Source organism: Arvicola amphibius, chromosome 5 (assembly GCF_903992535.2).
Source record: "Arvicola amphibius chromosome 5, mArvAmp1.2, whole genome shotgun sequence".
Taxonomy (NCBI): domain Eukaryota; kingdom Metazoa; phylum Chordata; class Mammalia; order Rodentia; family Cricetidae; genus Arvicola; species Arvicola amphibius.
This window is the reverse complement of record NC_052051.1, coordinates 48,556,201-48,571,877: the sequence shown is the minus strand read 5'-3', so window position 1 is coordinate 48,571,877 and position 15,677 is coordinate 48,556,201. Positions and strand designations below refer to the sequence as shown.

General features: G+C 45.3%; 1 protein-coding gene across 1 annotated transcript in view; it reads left to right on the top strand.

Moving 5' to 3' along the window:
• Snrnp200 (small nuclear ribonucleoprotein U5 subunit 200) overlaps positions 1-15,677 on the top strand; it is a 31,054-nt gene that overhangs the window by 6,403 nt on the left and 8,974 nt on the right. Inside the window, exons 6-29 of the mRNA XM_038331580.1 lie at positions 222-320; positions 1,248-1,400; positions 1,557-1,656; positions 2,163-2,299; positions 2,792-2,875; positions 2,956-3,129; positions 3,445-3,582; positions 3,958-4,113; positions 4,631-4,801; positions 6,566-6,759; positions 6,954-7,077; positions 9,161-9,310; positions 9,659-9,769; positions 11,073-11,204; positions 11,359-11,547; positions 11,898-12,095; positions 12,598-12,750; positions 12,866-12,946; positions 13,485-13,568; positions 14,009-14,115; positions 14,394-14,512; positions 14,788-14,942; positions 15,030-15,219; positions 15,384-15,557. Coding sequence (XP_038187508.1) covers positions 222-320; positions 1,248-1,400; positions 1,557-1,656; positions 2,163-2,299; positions 2,792-2,875; positions 2,956-3,129; positions 3,445-3,582; positions 3,958-4,113; positions 4,631-4,801; positions 6,566-6,759; positions 6,954-7,077; positions 9,161-9,310; positions 9,659-9,769; positions 11,073-11,204; positions 11,359-11,547; positions 11,898-12,095; positions 12,598-12,750; positions 12,866-12,946; positions 13,485-13,568; positions 14,009-14,115; positions 14,394-14,512; positions 14,788-14,942; positions 15,030-15,219; positions 15,384-15,557 — 3,373 coding nt within the window. The remainder of the gene's footprint in view (positions 1-221; positions 321-1,247; positions 1,401-1,556; positions 1,657-2,162; positions 2,300-2,791; positions 2,876-2,955; positions 3,130-3,444; positions 3,583-3,957; positions 4,114-4,630; positions 4,802-6,565; positions 6,760-6,953; positions 7,078-9,160; positions 9,311-9,658; positions 9,770-11,072; positions 11,205-11,358; positions 11,548-11,897; positions 12,096-12,597; positions 12,751-12,865; positions 12,947-13,484; positions 13,569-14,008; positions 14,116-14,393; positions 14,513-14,787; positions 14,943-15,029; positions 15,220-15,383; positions 15,558-15,677) is intronic.

Sequence of the window (15,677 nt, the reverse complement as noted above, 5' to 3'; positions counted from 1 at the left end):
TGAGAAGCAGTAAAGAGGACAGACACATCTAATAAGCCCATTCCAAATGGTCATTCCTCTAATGTTCCTGGACTATGGGTGATCCTTCTTTTAATACACAGTTGGTTTCACCCCAAAGCCATTGTTATGACCACAGAGCTCACTTAGAGTGATAGACAGACAGGGTTTGTATGACGCAGAACCTGTCCCACATCTATATTGAGATGGAGTTGTCTCCGTAGGAAGGCGATGAAGATGTGTATGGGGAAGTCCGCGAAGAAGCTTCTGATGACGACATGGAAGGGGATGAGGCTGTTGTGCGTTGTACCCTCTCGGCTAATGTAAGTACAGTCTCTGTCCTGCTGTGGCGGCTTATTTCTGGATGTAGTACTTCCTCCTACTGAAATACTCACTGGGCCATGGTTGGTATTTTTGGTGGGGTTGAGGGGTGGGGGAAGTACTGGAGACTAAACCCAGGGCTTTGGGCATGCTAGGCAAGTGCTCCACCACTGACTGATTCTCATCTTTTTGGGTTGTTTAGAGTTTTGTTGTTTTGAGACAGGAGCTTTCTCTGCAGCCCAGGCTGGCCTCAAACTTTTAATATGTCTTGCTCTCAAGTTCTGGGATTATGGGCATGCCTGTGTCTGTTTTCCAGACTTCCTTTTGATGGATAATTTGATTTTTAAAAATTTGATATGTAGATACCACTGTATTGACAACAATATTCGAGTATCTTTGTTGTCTTAGGGGTTAACTTACTGTTTTATGCATGGTGAGTGCTCTTGCATTAAAGAAACTTTTTTTTTTTTTTTTTTTTTTTGAGAAAGGGCCTGAGTTGCTCAGGCTGGACGTAACACTTACTGCATAGTCCATGCAGGCCTGTACTACTAGCCTGTGTATGGTGTGTGTGCGCGGTGTGTTTTCTGAGGTAGAGCCTGATGGACAGCTCAGACTGATCTGGAATTTGAAATTTTCTGCATCAGCCTCCTTAGTGCTGGGATTACAGATGTTCCACCAAGCCCAGTTTGAGCCTTAAACAGTTACCATTTTTATTTATTTATTTATTTATTTATTTAGGATTTTAGTCAGTTGTTACTATTCCCAAAGATGTGGCCTAATGAAATCTTACTATGGTGTGATCCTGAATTCAGTGTAATAGAGCTGTTTCCTTCTGGAAAGGCCTTAGAAGGCAATTGTAGGGTGACAGGTAGCTTCGTTGTAGTGTGCTGTAGAGCACTAGTGAGCCGAGTACCTGCTCTCATCCTTAGCTTGTGGCCTCCGGAGAACTGATGAGTTCGAAGAAGAAGGATTTGCACCCTCGGGATATCGATGCGTTCTGGCTACAGCGACAGCTCAGTCGTTTCTATGATGATGCCATTGTGTCGCAGAAGAAGGCAGATGAGGTGCTGGAGATTTTGAAGGTATTTCTATTTCATGTGTCTTGTCAGGAAGGAACAGTGTTTAGAAGGCAGCTGTGCTTACCACAATACCCCTAGTTCAGGACTACCAATGCAAGGACAATATTTGAAGAAGCAGATGGCTCTATTCTTACTGTTGGTGTTATTTGCTCTCTCCAGACAGCAAGTGATGACCGAGAATGTGAGAACCAACTCGTTCTGCTCCTTGGTTTCAACACTTTTGACTTCATTAAAGTGCTGCGGCAGCACAGGATGATGAGTGAGTAGACCGTGCTCTTCTCTTGCTTGCTTGGGGTGTGTGTGTGTGTGTGTGTGTGTGTGTGTGTGTGTCTGCATTCAGTTGTGGCCAGATAGTGTGTGTGTCTGCATTCAATTGTGGCCAGATAGTGTGTGTGTATGTGTCTTTGCATTCAGTTGTGGCCAGATAGTGTGTGTGTCTGCATTCAATTGTGGCCAGATAGTGTGTGTGTATGTGTCTTTGCATTCAGTTGTGGCCAGATAGTGTGTGTGATGTATGTATTTGTGTGTGTGTGTCTGCATTCAATTGTGGCCAGATTGTGTGGTGTGTGTGTGTTTGTCTGCATTCAGTTGTGGCTGGATAGTGTGTGTTGTGTGTGTGTGTTCATCTGCTGCATGTTCAATTGTGAGTGAATTGTGTTGCTTCTTTGGCTTCAGCATTTAATTATCTTTATGTTTAGAAATAAAAGTTGATTATATTTCATTTTCTCTTTCCCACTTCCTCTCTGTCCCTGTTGTGTTTGGCAGTTTTGTACTGTACCTTGTTGGCCAGTGCTCAGAGTGAAGCTGAAAAGGAAAGGATCATGGGAAAGATGGAAGCCGACCCAGAGCTTTCCAAGTTCCTCTATCAGCTCCATGAGACTGAGAAGGAAGACCTGATCAGGGTGAGGGCTGGTTTGTTTTCTTTCTCCTTCCTCTTTCAGTGTCTGAGATAATAAAGCATATCTTTGGGTTCTCTGGAGCACTCTTGTCAGGGTGCAAAGTAGAGTCAGCACACTCAATGTTATGGTTGTGGCTCTGTCTTCACCTAGCACCATGGTGGCCTGTTTATTACCATCCAGGAGTGGAGCATGTTTGCTTCATATAGAGCACCATACTTGAGGCCTTAGGTGTAGCCTTGGCTGTTAGTTGTAGGCTGTCTACTGCTGACATCATGGTCAGAACATTGCACCTTCATTGTGTTTGTTCCTTTTTTTTTTTTTTTTTTTTTTGGTGTTTGTTTTTGAAGTTTCTTTGAGGTTTCAAAATAAAGTGATATTTTGGGTTTGGGGACACGAGTTAACACCTGTGAGTGAAACCCAACCCAGAAGGATCTAGAAGGGACAACAACCCAGGAGAGTGATAATCATTGTGCCTTTTCTGTTTCTCTGCCTCAGGAAGAACGGTCCCGGAGAGAGAGAGTCCGTCAGTCCCGAATGGACACAGATCTGGAGACCATGGATTTGGACCAGGGTGGAGAGGTGAGTGCCCGGCTGATCCCAGGCTGTGGTGGGTGGAAAGCTCACCTGCTCAGCCTGTTAACTGTTTTACCTGTTTCCAGGCTCTGGCTCCACGGCAGGTTCTGGATTTGGAGGACCTTGTTTTTACACAAGGGAGCCACTTCATGGCCAACAAACGCTGCCAGCTCCCTGATGGATCCTTCCGACGCCAGCGGAAGGGCTATGAAGAGGTGCACGTGCCAGCCTTAAAGCCCAAGCCCTTCGGCTCAGAAGAAGTGAGGGAATTGCTTTTCTCAACTCTCTGTTCTTTCTCCTCTTTTCCAGTTTGGCTTTTAGCCATTGACTAAAATGTCAGCTGTCTCAAGGATAATTTATTTTAGAGGTGGAAACTGTTCCAGTGTTTTCCCATTCTGAGACAAGGAAGCATTAGTGATCTCTCTGTACAGGTTTATAATAGAGAATTAAGAACAGTGATTGCCAGGGAATGCAATTATGGGGAATGATGACATGATAATCTTATAAGAAATCTTACAAGAATGAACAGCTTGCTGAAGGATGCCATAACATAAATTGTGGAACATTTCTCCTAGCAACTGCTTCCTGTGGAGAAGCTGCCAAAGTATGCCCAGGCGGGTTTTGAGGGCTTCAAAACACTGAATCGGATCCAGAGTAAACTCTACCGTGCTGCTCTGGAGACAGATGAGAATCTGCTGCTGTGTGCTCCTACTGTAAGCATTGCCTGCCTCCCTTTTCTGTCCTGAAATGTTCTGGTGGCAAGTTGAATCTTAATCTTTACGCCAGGCTTTATTCTTTATGTTTTTTTTGAGGCATGATCTTACTATGAACCCTGGCTGTCCCAGAACTCATTGTGTAGACTAGGCTACCCTTAAACTCACAGAGATCTGCCTGTCTGTGTCTCTGCCTCTGACTCCCAAGTGCTGGGATTAAAGAGGTGTCATAACCATGCCTGGCTAGTCTCTAATGTGTTATGGAAGACATGGGCAATCCAGAGGTCAATTCTCTCTCTGTTTTGGTGCTAGCCCATGGAAGTCAGGGCAGTAGCCATAGCAGATGAATAAACTTCATCTCTGACCTGCCTCTAGGGTGCTGGGAAGACCAATGTGGCCCTGATGTGTATGCTCCGGGAGATAGGGAAACACATCAACATGGATGGCACTATCAATGTGGATGACTTCAAGATTATCTACATAGCTCCCATGCGGTCCTTGGTGCAGGAGATGGTGGGCAGTTTTGGAAAGGTACGTCATAGCTTCTCTAGAAGACGGTAGCTGCAGATGTCCATATCGTGGGGAGGGTCTCTGTATCACTGTTTTTTTGTTAGGGCATCTTTGGATATTTTTTGTCATTCCCAAGGTAGAACTCGATCATGTAATTTTTGAAGCAAAAATGTCTTGGTCTCTCTTACACGGACTCCATCTTTTTTTGACCATCTCCATAGTGGTTTTGGAGTCATGCATCTTGAAGTATTTCTGGCTCCATGAATATGTTTGATAGCTTGTGGGCTGTTACTCCAGTTCTGTTTTCCTACTTCGTGTAGGGCTCCTCGAGAGCCTTTGCCTCTTCTCCCTGAGATCATGTTTAATATTTGCTCACCGTTCCTGATCCTTTGGATATTTACCTTCTGGTCCCCAGCACAGAAACTGCTGCCAGCCCCTTCAGGCGCCATCTAGCAGACTTTGCACACAGTAGGCAGACTCCCTGCCCCTGAGCTGACCTTGCAGCCCCATCACTTGCTGCTGGTGTCCGTTCTTCCAGCGCCTGGCCACATACGGCATTACTGTTGCTGAGCTGACTGGAGACCACCAGCTGTGCAAGGAAGAGATCAGTGCCACGCAGATCATTGTCTGCACCCCTGAGAAGTGGGACATCATCACGCGTAAGGGCGGGGAGCGCACCTATACTCAGTTGGTCCGCCTCATTGTCTTGGTGAGTGGGGAGAGTAAAGGGAAGGAGAACCTGGTCAGGCTGGTGAACCTGGGAGAACAGGGCCTAAAAATGAGACAGACTAAAGCCACCTTTATTCAGAACATCAGACAGTTTATACTCTGAGAGTTAAGAAGATCACATGACTAAGGTGTTCAATCACTAGGATAAGCCACACGTGGCAAAACATGTTTTCCATAGAGGCATATGAATAAAAACAGCTGAAGTAAGCTTGCTCCTACCCGCTACACATGGGAGGAGCATGAAAACACATTCCAAGAGCAATTCCATGTTTTTGAAGAAACTGAGGTCACTGGAGTCTTGTTTCCTTGGAGTTTTTTCACAAGCGACTCAGTATCCTCACATGACTCCATTATTGTATTGGACTGTGTTCCAACAGGGGAGGATTGGCTGTGTTTATCAGTTCTGTTCCTCAAGGCCATTCTATGTGCGTATTCCATCATAAGAGCCATTAAGTGCTTTACTGTGACCATTGACCCAGAATCTGCATGTCCCAGAAGCTTCCCTCCCAGTCAGTGCATGATGTTTGCCATCTTCCACTTTTTTTGTTTGTTTTTGTTTTTTGAGACATGTCTCTCATGTTCTGGACTCACTCTATAGAACCATCTGAAATAATTTGAATCAAATGGAAACACACAAAAATAATTTTGTCCTCCCAAGAACATTGAAATGCTTTTATAAATAATCCATTGTCAGACAGTACAAGTAAGAAATTGGGACATTGCATTCCATTTACACAGAAGGATCTATAGGAAATGGACTTTGAGCCAAGTGTTGATTTTTTTTAATTAATTTCATTTTTTTAAGTTTTCTGTGATGTTACATAGCGTGTGTGTGTGTGTGCGCGCACACACATAGGTTGGTCAAAGTACAACTTGTGAGAGTCAGTTCTCTCCTTCCACCATACGTGTTCTGGGAATCAAGGTCAAGCCATTAGGGTTGGTGGTAAAGTACCTTTACCCACTGAGCCAATTCACTGGCCTCTCAAGGTTGCTTCTTTAGGGTGTCTAAGAAAGTAGTTCATGTTTTGAGTTCAGAGTGGGAGTTAGCAAACTGTGGCTACAAGTTTTTGTCTTATTGAACACATTCATGTAGATTGTTTATGTACTGCTTCTAGCTCCTCTTGTCCTGCGTGTTGCTTTGGCAGAATTGAGTATTTGTAACAAGGGTTGCATGGCTCACAAGCCTGTGGTATTGCATGTGTGGTACTGGATGTCCAGCCCTTGAAGAAAAGTTTGCTAACCTCCTTTAGAGCTTCGCTCCTCCATGCTTCTACAGCAGCCCACATAACTGCTTCCTAGGAGTGCCGAATCCCTGGTCTGCCCATGCCTTTGAATTCCATTTTCATTTCCATAACACCTCCAGGTCTTCAGTGCTTAGAGTATCTGAGAAGCACTGCTCTTAGCAATGGGAGCTTATTGTAAATGAAGCCTGATAGTTTTTGTTCTTGTTCTTGTTCTTGATGAAGAGTTCTGTCCAAAAGTGAAGACCTGTTTGATACAACCTGGTTAGAACCATCATATATGTGTAAGATTTATGGTAAAGTTGAGGACTTACTTACAAGTGCCTAAGCAGTCTACACTCATGCTAATTCCTACTAAAAGCTGTCTTTGTTCTTTAGGACTCTGGCTTGAACTTGCGTTTTTATCTTCACTAGGTGTCTTAGGCTATATACTTCTACAACAGACTAATCCTAAGGGAGGATGCTTTATCTCTGGTGTAGCTTTCTGTCTTTCACTTCCTTAGGATGAGATCCATCTTCTGCATGATGACAGAGGTCCCGTCTTAGAAGCTTTGGTGGCCAGGGCCATCCGAAACATTGAGATGACTCAAGAAGATGTCCGACTCATTGGTCTCAGCGCTACCCTGCCCAACTATGAAGATGTGGCTACCTTTCTGCGAGTTGACCCCGCCAAGGGCCTCTTCTACTTTGACAACAGGTAGAAGAGACTGGAAACTTTTACGAAGTCAGTCTTCTTGTCCCCTTCGTGTCTCTAAGGAGCATACTAAATGAGTTTTAGGGGTCCTATGTGTATTCTAAAAAGCATTGTTGCTTCTAGATCAATGGGAAGTTACTTCTTTCCCACAGTATTCTCTGCTGCGAATGTCATTTGTCTAACTGTTGAACTTCTAGCTTCCGCCCAGTGCCTCTGGAACAGACATATGTGGGCATCACGGAGAAAAAAGCTATCAAGCGTTTCCAGATCATGAATGAAATAGTGTATGAGAAAATCATGGAACATGCTGGAAAAAATCAGGTCTGTTGATGGTTCTTGAACTTTTTCTGTTTTTGACATAAGCAAAGTTGACAGGGTAATAGCATGAATCACCAATGATCATAAATGACATGAATTACTACTGCAAAACTTGCCTTCAAATATGGTCAGGAGATAGCTGAGTTTGTACAATCTTCTAATACCACAGCCTAGGAGGCTGGGGCAAGAAAGACTTCAAGCAAGCTGGAGACCAGCTTGGGTTATACAGAGACCCTCCCCTCCCAGACAAAACAAAATCAAAGGAACAATTGGGGACTGGGGTAGAACACAGTGGTAGAGCATAGACAGCATGTGCGGACCCTGGGTTCAATTTCTATCACTCATAAATAGGAGATGGAATACTGTGACTAATTCTGTACTCAGAAATTGGCCACTTCCTGGGCTGGAGAGATGGCTGGCTGTTCTTGGAAAGTTCTCAGGTTCAGGTCTTAGCACCCACCTGAAGGCTCTGAGCAGTCTGGAAACTCCAGTTCCAGGGGATCTGACTCCCTCTTCTGGCCTCTGTGGACATCAGGCATGTGCATGGTCCACGTACATACATACAAAACATACATAAAGTAAAAATAAATAAAATGGTAACTTAGAAGAAATGGATCATTTCCTGAAAACAGCTATTACTGTAGCCTAGATGAAATATAATCTGAATAGTACTGTGATCATTAATGATAGTTTTATAATTAATATTCCCCTCCTTAAAGGTAGTAGAACTAGAATAATCAGTCTGTCTATAAAATAGTAAAAATAAAGCTGCAAATTAAAATCTAGTGAAAGCAGCTGGGCAGTGGTGGTGCACACCTTTAATCCCAGCACTCGGGAGACTGAGACAGGAGGATCTCTGTGAGTTTGAGGCCAGTCTGATCTACATTGCGAGTTCCAGGACAGCCAGAACTAAACAGTGGAACCTTGACTTGAAAAACTGAAGAAAAAAATGTAGTGAAAGCAGGCCAGTGAAAATGCTCTGCAGGGAACAGTGCTTGCCTCTAAGAATGGAGACCTGACTTTGATCTCAGAGCCCACATGGTAGAAGGCAACTCCTCTGACCTCACAGGTGTGCTGTGGCATGCATGCATGTCACACACACACTAAACAACAACAACAAAAAAACCAAACTGTGGGGCATGATGGTGCATGCCTTTAATACCAACTCTTTGAGTTCAAGGCCAGCCAGGGGTACATAGTGAAACCCTGTCTCAAAACACTAATGAAAACACATTGTATTTGGAAGTTGGACAGATTAGCATTGTTAAATATGACAAGAGGTAAGAGGTTATACATTTCTTTTTCTGATTAAAAAGCACAGGAATTTATATGACAAGACACTAGATCTTTAGGACTGTGTTTCTTATAATATGGTACTAGCTTCAAACTTCCTAAATACTTTTATAAATAATTAATAGTTTTGCTATTATCTTCTTTAAAAATTCATTTTTATTTTATGTGCGTTGATGTTTTGCCAGCATGTATGGTCTGTGTGAGAATGCCAGATCCCTGGAACTAGAGTTACAGACAGTTGTGAGCTGCATGTGGGTGCTGGGAATTGAACCTGGGTCCTCTGGAAGATCAGCCAGTGTTGTTAATTGCTGAGCCACCTCTCCAGCCCACATCTTTGTTTGGCTAGACTTGGTTTGGCTCTGAACATATTCTTATTTAAGGTCTCTGAATCTTCACACACTGTATACTTAAATTTGCTGTTCAAGGTAGAATTCTAGGGTTAGTTTCTCAGCTGTAAGACTGTTGTGTCACTGTCCTTGGTAGATTCTTTCCCCTTGAGTTGTTCTGTTTTGTTCTTTGAGACAGGATTTTGCAATGTATCCCAGGTTAGGCTTGAACTCTCTGAGTAGTCAGACTAGCCTGGAACTTAGGCACAACCTCTAATGTAGGAATTATAGGTGTAGTCACCATACCCGCCTTCCCTTTGGGTACCGTCAGCTGTGTTAGACTTCTTTCCAAACCAGATGGCTTCTAGTTACAGTGGAGCAGCCTCTGCTCCCTACAGCTAGTGCCCTGGTGCTATGAGAGCAGCTGCTGAAGGTCCATCCCTTAGCTATAGTCCGATTCTCTGTAGGTTCTGGTATTTGTCCACTCTCGCAAAGAAACTGGGAAGACAGCCAGGGCAATTCGTGACATGTGCCTGGAGAAGGATACCTTGGGTCTGTTTCTTCGAGAGGGTTCTGCCTCCACTGAAGTCCTTCGTACAGAAGCAGAACAGTGCAAGGTAAGAATGGGCCACTTGCTTCTTGGGGCTTGTGCCTGGTGACTGGTTCCATGTTGCTGGATCGATTCCTTTGGGACTATGCACCAAGTAATTGGGGACCAGGGAGATGACTCAGCAGATAAAGGTGCCTGTTGCCAAGCCGAAGTTCAGTCTCATCACTCACATAGTGGAGGTTGTTCTCTAACCTCCACATGCATGCCACACACAGGCATACATACAAACATAAGACATAGATTTTTGTAAAAAGCGACAATATGTGGTTATGGTGGCTCCTGTGGAAAGGTTTCCTTTGGCCCTGGAGGAGTTCCACAGGGAGTTCCTCATTTCGTGGTCTTTTTCTGTTCACAGAACTTGGAGCTGAAGGATCTGTTGCCTTATGGCTTTGCTATTCATCATGCAGGCATGACCAGAGTTGACCGAACACTGGTAGAAGATCTTTTTGCTGACAAACATATTCAGGTGAGGAGGGACAAAACTTGGACGAGCAGGAGATGTAGACTTCAGAGCATCTGAAATGTCAATAGCTCTGCCCTTATTAGGATCTGCTGCAACCAGCGCAGCCTGGATTGCCAAGACTGGTGGGGTGTGTGTGTGTGTGCTGGGATTGAGACAAGGAGGCTTCTTTTCAGGTGGAAGAACAGCAACCTTTATTTTGCCCAGCAATCTTTTATACCTCTACTCCTTCTGTGGTGATCCACTGGCCAGAAAGAACACAAACATTCTTGTCAATTACAGACCACTAGGAAGTTCCACTGTCAGTTAGGGGGAGTGAGGGCAGTTGGATCACAACAAGGATCTTTAGACTTTTTTTTTTAACATTCATTTGTGTGTGTGTGTGTGTGTGGCATGAATTTATGCATGAATTTATGCACACCACATGCAGGTGCTCTCAGAGGCCAGAAGTAGACACTAGATCCTCTGGAACTGGAGTTGGACATTGTGATCAGGTGTGGGTTCTGGGACCTGAAGCCCAGTCCCCTGCAAGTACATGCACAACCACCGAGCCACTCTCTATCCCTAGACTTTTTGATATCTGGACCAGCTAGCCCAGGCTGGAAGGTTGTGGTAGTTATGCTGTCTCTCCCAACACTTTGTACACTGCATGAGGATGGATGATGCTTAGAACTCTACATTATAATTCACAGGGTCAAGATCACACCTATCCCCCCCCCTCCCCAAGACAGGGTTTCTCTGTAGCTTTGGAGCCTGTCCTGAAACTAGCTCTTCTAGACCAGGCTGGCCTCGAACTCACAGAGATCTGCCTGCCTTTGCCTCCCAAGTGCTGGGCTTAAAGTTGTGTGCCACCACTGCCCAGCTAGGACCACATTCTTTCCCTCTTCTGAGATGGTGATTTCCAGTATCTTGTAACTAAGTTGACTATATAGGTTTAAGCTTCTGACCTATACATGTCTCTGGAACCTTGGTGTATTCTTTTTCTTTTTTTTTTTTTTTTTTCAAGACAGGGTTTCTCTGCAGCTTTTTTAAAGCCTGTCCTGGACCTAGCACTTGTAGACCAGGCTGGCCTCGAACTCACAGAGATCCGCCTGCCTCTGCCTCCCGAGTGCTGGGATTAAAGGCGTGCGCCACCACCGCCCGGCACCTTGGTGTATTCTTAAGTATATAAGGGACTGATCCAGTGTCTCATTGGGCACTCGGTCATACATCCACTCCTACCTCCAGTTAAGTTCAGAAGCCAGACAAGCTGGGCATGTGACTCTGCTGTGGTGGTATGTTTTCCTCATTGCCCTCCTTTGCCTCTCAGGTTTTAGTTTCTACAGCAACTCTGGCTTGGGGTGTAAATCTCCCTGCACATACAGTCATCATCAAAGGTACCCAGGTGTACAGTCCAGAGAAGGGGCGTTGGACAGAGCTGGGAGCACTGGACATTCTGCAGGTACTGAGCCTCTGAGGTGATTCCCAATGGGATTAGCATCCTGGCCTGGAGCACAAGGGTGTTGGAAAGATGGCAGATCAAGGCCAAGTTCTAAGTGTGTAGACTCTTGTCCAAAGCTCTACTGTGACATTTTGTTTTATTGCTTCTGACTTAGATGCTGGGCCGTGCTGGCCGCCCTCAGTATGACACCAAGGGTGAAGGTATACTCATCACATCTCACGGCGAGCTGCAGTACTACCTCTCCCTCCTCAACCAGCAGCTTCCTATTGAGAGCCAGATGGTGTCGAAGCTGCCTGATATGCTCAATGCGGAAATTGTGCTGGGGAACGTCCAGAATGCAAAGGTAGGGCTGGCTTTGTCCTTGGAGCTTTACACTTTTCCTCAATGCCTCAAGAGACTTGGAGTGGTGAGCCCCTCCAGTGAGGATATTGAGGGCCAGCAACAGTGTCTCAAGCTCTGTACAACACTTCATGCAGGGCAAGCTTCTTGGGTTTGTGGCAGATAATTCCTTTTATGTTTAAGATACTTGAAAAGGTTATTTAAATTGAAATACAGAAAACAACCAGAAGACACTGTACTGTTTGTCCTTGTTCTTGAGAATTAACGTCCAAGCTTATCTGTGGGACTTCTCTGTGGAACCTCTCTTTGGACATTAGCAGTTCTTTGTGCTAAACACCATGAACTGTCTTGCAGGATGCAGTGAACTGGCTGGGCTATGCCTACCTGTACATCCGAATGCTCCGGTCCCCGACCCTCTATGGCATCTCTCATGATGACCTCAAGGGAGATCCCTTGCTGGACCAGCGCCGACTAGATCTTGTTCACACTGCTGCCTTGATGCTGGATAAGAACAATCTGGTCAAGTATGATAAGAAGACAGGCAACTTTCAGGTGACTAGTATGTTATTTTTGAGACTGTTTTAGCAAAATTTAGGTCCTTGGATGTATGTAATGCCTGTCTAATTACCTGTTGTCTAGATTGGGGAATAGACTATACTCCTTGAGCTATGAACTTAACTTTCAAATTTATACTTTTAAATAAGGCATTGGTTGCCCTGGGACTGGAGATGGTTGTGAGCCACCATGTGGGTGCTGGAAATTGAACCACAGGTGTTCTGGAAGAGCAGCCATCCCTCATCAACCATCTCTCCAGCCCTTAGATTTTAAAAATGGTAGATAGTTCTCCAAGTTTGAGTTGCGGTAGGTCGTTTGACCATTTCATCTACATGAGCATCAGTTCTCCGTAGGGCAATTTGTGCCCGAGTCGCTTGTATTAGGCAGGCAACTGTACCCCAAGGAATTTATCTGCTTGTCATCTTAAGATGGTCACTTGATGCTAAAAGTAGGGGACTGATCACTAGTCAGCCTTGCACTGAGTCTTCTTTCTTTCTAGGTGACAGAACTTGGCCGGATAGCTAGTCACTACTATATCACCAATGACACTGTGCAGACCTACAACCAGCTGCTGAAACCCACCCTGAGCGAGATTGAGCTTTTCCGAGTGTTTTCCTTGTCCTCAGAGTTCAAGAACATCACTGTGAGAGAGGTGAGCCGTTGAGTGTTTCAGGACAGGAGTTGGGACCCCTGCCAGGCTGCTGGATAACTTCTTTCCTTGACCGTTGCCCTGTGGATTTTCTATGACCTGTCTTTCCTCGTTGCAGGAGGAGAAGCTGGAGCTGCAGAAGTTGCTGGAGAGGGTGCCCATCCCTGTAAAGGAGAGTATCGAAGAGCCCAGTGCTAAGGTAAGCATGTCTTCACTTTCAAACATAAACATAAACATTCAGTTTCCAAAAGATGGACCTTGAACTTGATTTTATACATGGTAATATATTGTAATTATATTGTATGAATACACGCACAATTCTTTCTACTCATAGGAGGGTATTCGGGGTTGACCTATCATGTGCTGGACTACTGGCTGTGCCCCCACCCCAATTTCCCTATTCTGCTTCCTTCTGACATATGCTTTATATGGAATAATAGTTACTTAACCTGTAAATCAAGAACATGGGCCGGGCGGTGGTGGTGCACGCCTTTAATCCCAGCACTCGGGAGGCAGAGGCAGGCGGATCTCTGTGAGTTCGAGGCCAGCCTGGTCTACAAGAGCTAGTTCCAGGACAGGCTCTAAAAAAGCTGCAGAGAAACCCTGTCTCGAAAAACCAAAAAAAGAAAAAAGAAAAAAAAAAAAAAAGAACATGGAAGATCCTTTTTGGCACATGTACCAGAGCAGAAATGCAGATAATTGATTGGTCTTTGCTAGCTGTCTCTGCTTCTTTGCAGATCAATGTGCTTCTCCAAGCATTCATCTCACAGCTGAAACTGGAGGGCTTTGCACTGATGGCTGACATGGTGTATGTGACCCAGGTGAGGACAGAGTTGCTCTGAGTGATGAGCAGAGTCCAAACAGTTCCAGTGTCTTCTCTGCTGTGTACCTTGAAGAAAGGAGGCCTGAAGCTGCTGTTCCAGCTAGCCAGCTAATGCTGCTGCGTGACTTTACTGTGCTGATCTTGAGCTTGTGGGAAGGGCAGGCCTTACAAAGTGCTAAGAAGCTCTGTAGGTGCTTGTAGAGACAGGTCCACTGGGCATGTCACCCTCTCCAAAAGAAATGGTCCCATTGTAGCTGTAGTGTTCATGAAAAATGACAAAATATTTTATTAATTACTCTGTCTTAATCTGAAAGGGTGGGAGACAGAAACTTGTTTGTTTTGGAATTGGTGTGAGTGATCGCATCAGCTCTTGAGGTCATCAAGCTGTGGTAGATAGGCCACAGAGATTTCATGATGGGAACACTTGTCTTTTCTCAGTCGGCTGGCCGGTTGATGCGTGCAATCTTCGAAATTGTCCTGAACCGAGGTTGGGCGCAGCTTACAGATAAGACCCTGAATCTCTGCAAGATGATCGACAAACGCATGTAAGGGCTCAGTGAGCTGGAGGGTGGTCACTGTGAATTTGGGCCTCAGTGCACTTGATATCCAGTTCTGGTGCCTGAGATGTGGCACAAACCTGGGTGAAAGTTGGGAAGTGGACAGACCCTCTAGGGTGTAGGGCTGGGAGGTTGGAGAGCAAAGAAGACATCTTCCTTTAATGTTAGGGTCTGTGTAGTTATTCTAGCGCTGGACACTGTGGTGAAGGCAGTTTGTTCACAGCCTTATGGAAAGAGTGAACTAGCTGTGTCTCCTTTCTGGATAGGTGGCAGTCCATGTGTCCTCTTCGTCAGTTCCGTAAGCTTCCTGAGGAAGTAGTGAAGAAGATTGAGAAGAAAAACTTCCCCTTTGAGCGGCTGTACGACTTGAATCATAATGAGATAGGTGTGTGAAGTTCTTGTCCTGTCTTGCTGCCCAGGCCTTTTTCTGTCAGCCTTCTACACCCCAGGTCCTACACCCTGGGCACTGGTACTCTATGCTTGCATCCTACGGTTGTACAAGCTCACTGTTAGGCTTTGAGCCTTTAGTACTGCACTGAGCCTAAGCGAGGAGCCTGTCCACTGGTATGGAATAGGCTCCTTTCCCACAGTTGCCCTTTGGCCTTGTTTGTAGATTTGCTAGGCTGGCCAGCAACAGCCCAATGCTTTTATTTCTCATAGGTGAGCTTATACGAATGCCGAAGATGGGGAAGACCATCCACAAGTATGTCCATCTCTTCCCCAAGTTGGAGTTGTCAGTGCACCTTCAGCCTATTACACGTTCCACCCTGAAAGTAGAGCTGACTATCACACCGGATTTCCAGTGGGATGAAAAGGCAAGGCTTTGTTGGTTAGAGGCTGCAGTTGGAGTTGCTTAGTCCCCTCATTGCCCATTCTTATTTCATTGGTGCTTGGGTTGGCAGGTCCATGGTTCCTCAGAGGCATTTTGGATTCTAGTGGAGGATGTGGACAGTGAGGTGATTCTGCACCATGAGTATTTTCTACTGAAGGCCAAGTATGCCCAGGACGAGCACCTCATCACATTCTTCGTCCCAGTCTTCGAACCACTACCCCCTCAATACTTCATCCGAGTGGTGTCTGACCGCTGGCTCTGTGAGTGTCTTTTTAGTCCCTTAGGAACATCCTTCCAAGGATGGTAGTAAACGTCTTGTCTCTATTGAGAATGGTACAGACAGCCTGAGGTCTCTGGTGTTCATGAATGGGGCTGTGGAGGTCTGCTGGAGATTGTTCCTAACCTTCCATTTCTTCCCTGACAGCTTGTGAGACCCAGCTGCCTGTCTCTTTCCGACATCTGATCCTACCAGAGAAGTACCCACCTCCAACTGAACTGTTGGACCTGCAGCCATTGCCTGTGTCTGCTCTAAGGAATAGTGCTTTTGAGAGCCTTTACCAAGATAAATTTCCTTTCTTCAATCCTATCCAGACTCAAGGTAGGTGTTTGAGTCTCAGATATGGTTTCCATGCATGCCTTTTTTTCCTGCCTGCCAACAGGGTTTCCCTGGCTGTCCTGGAACTCACTCTGTAGACCAGGGTGGCTTCTATCTCTCAGA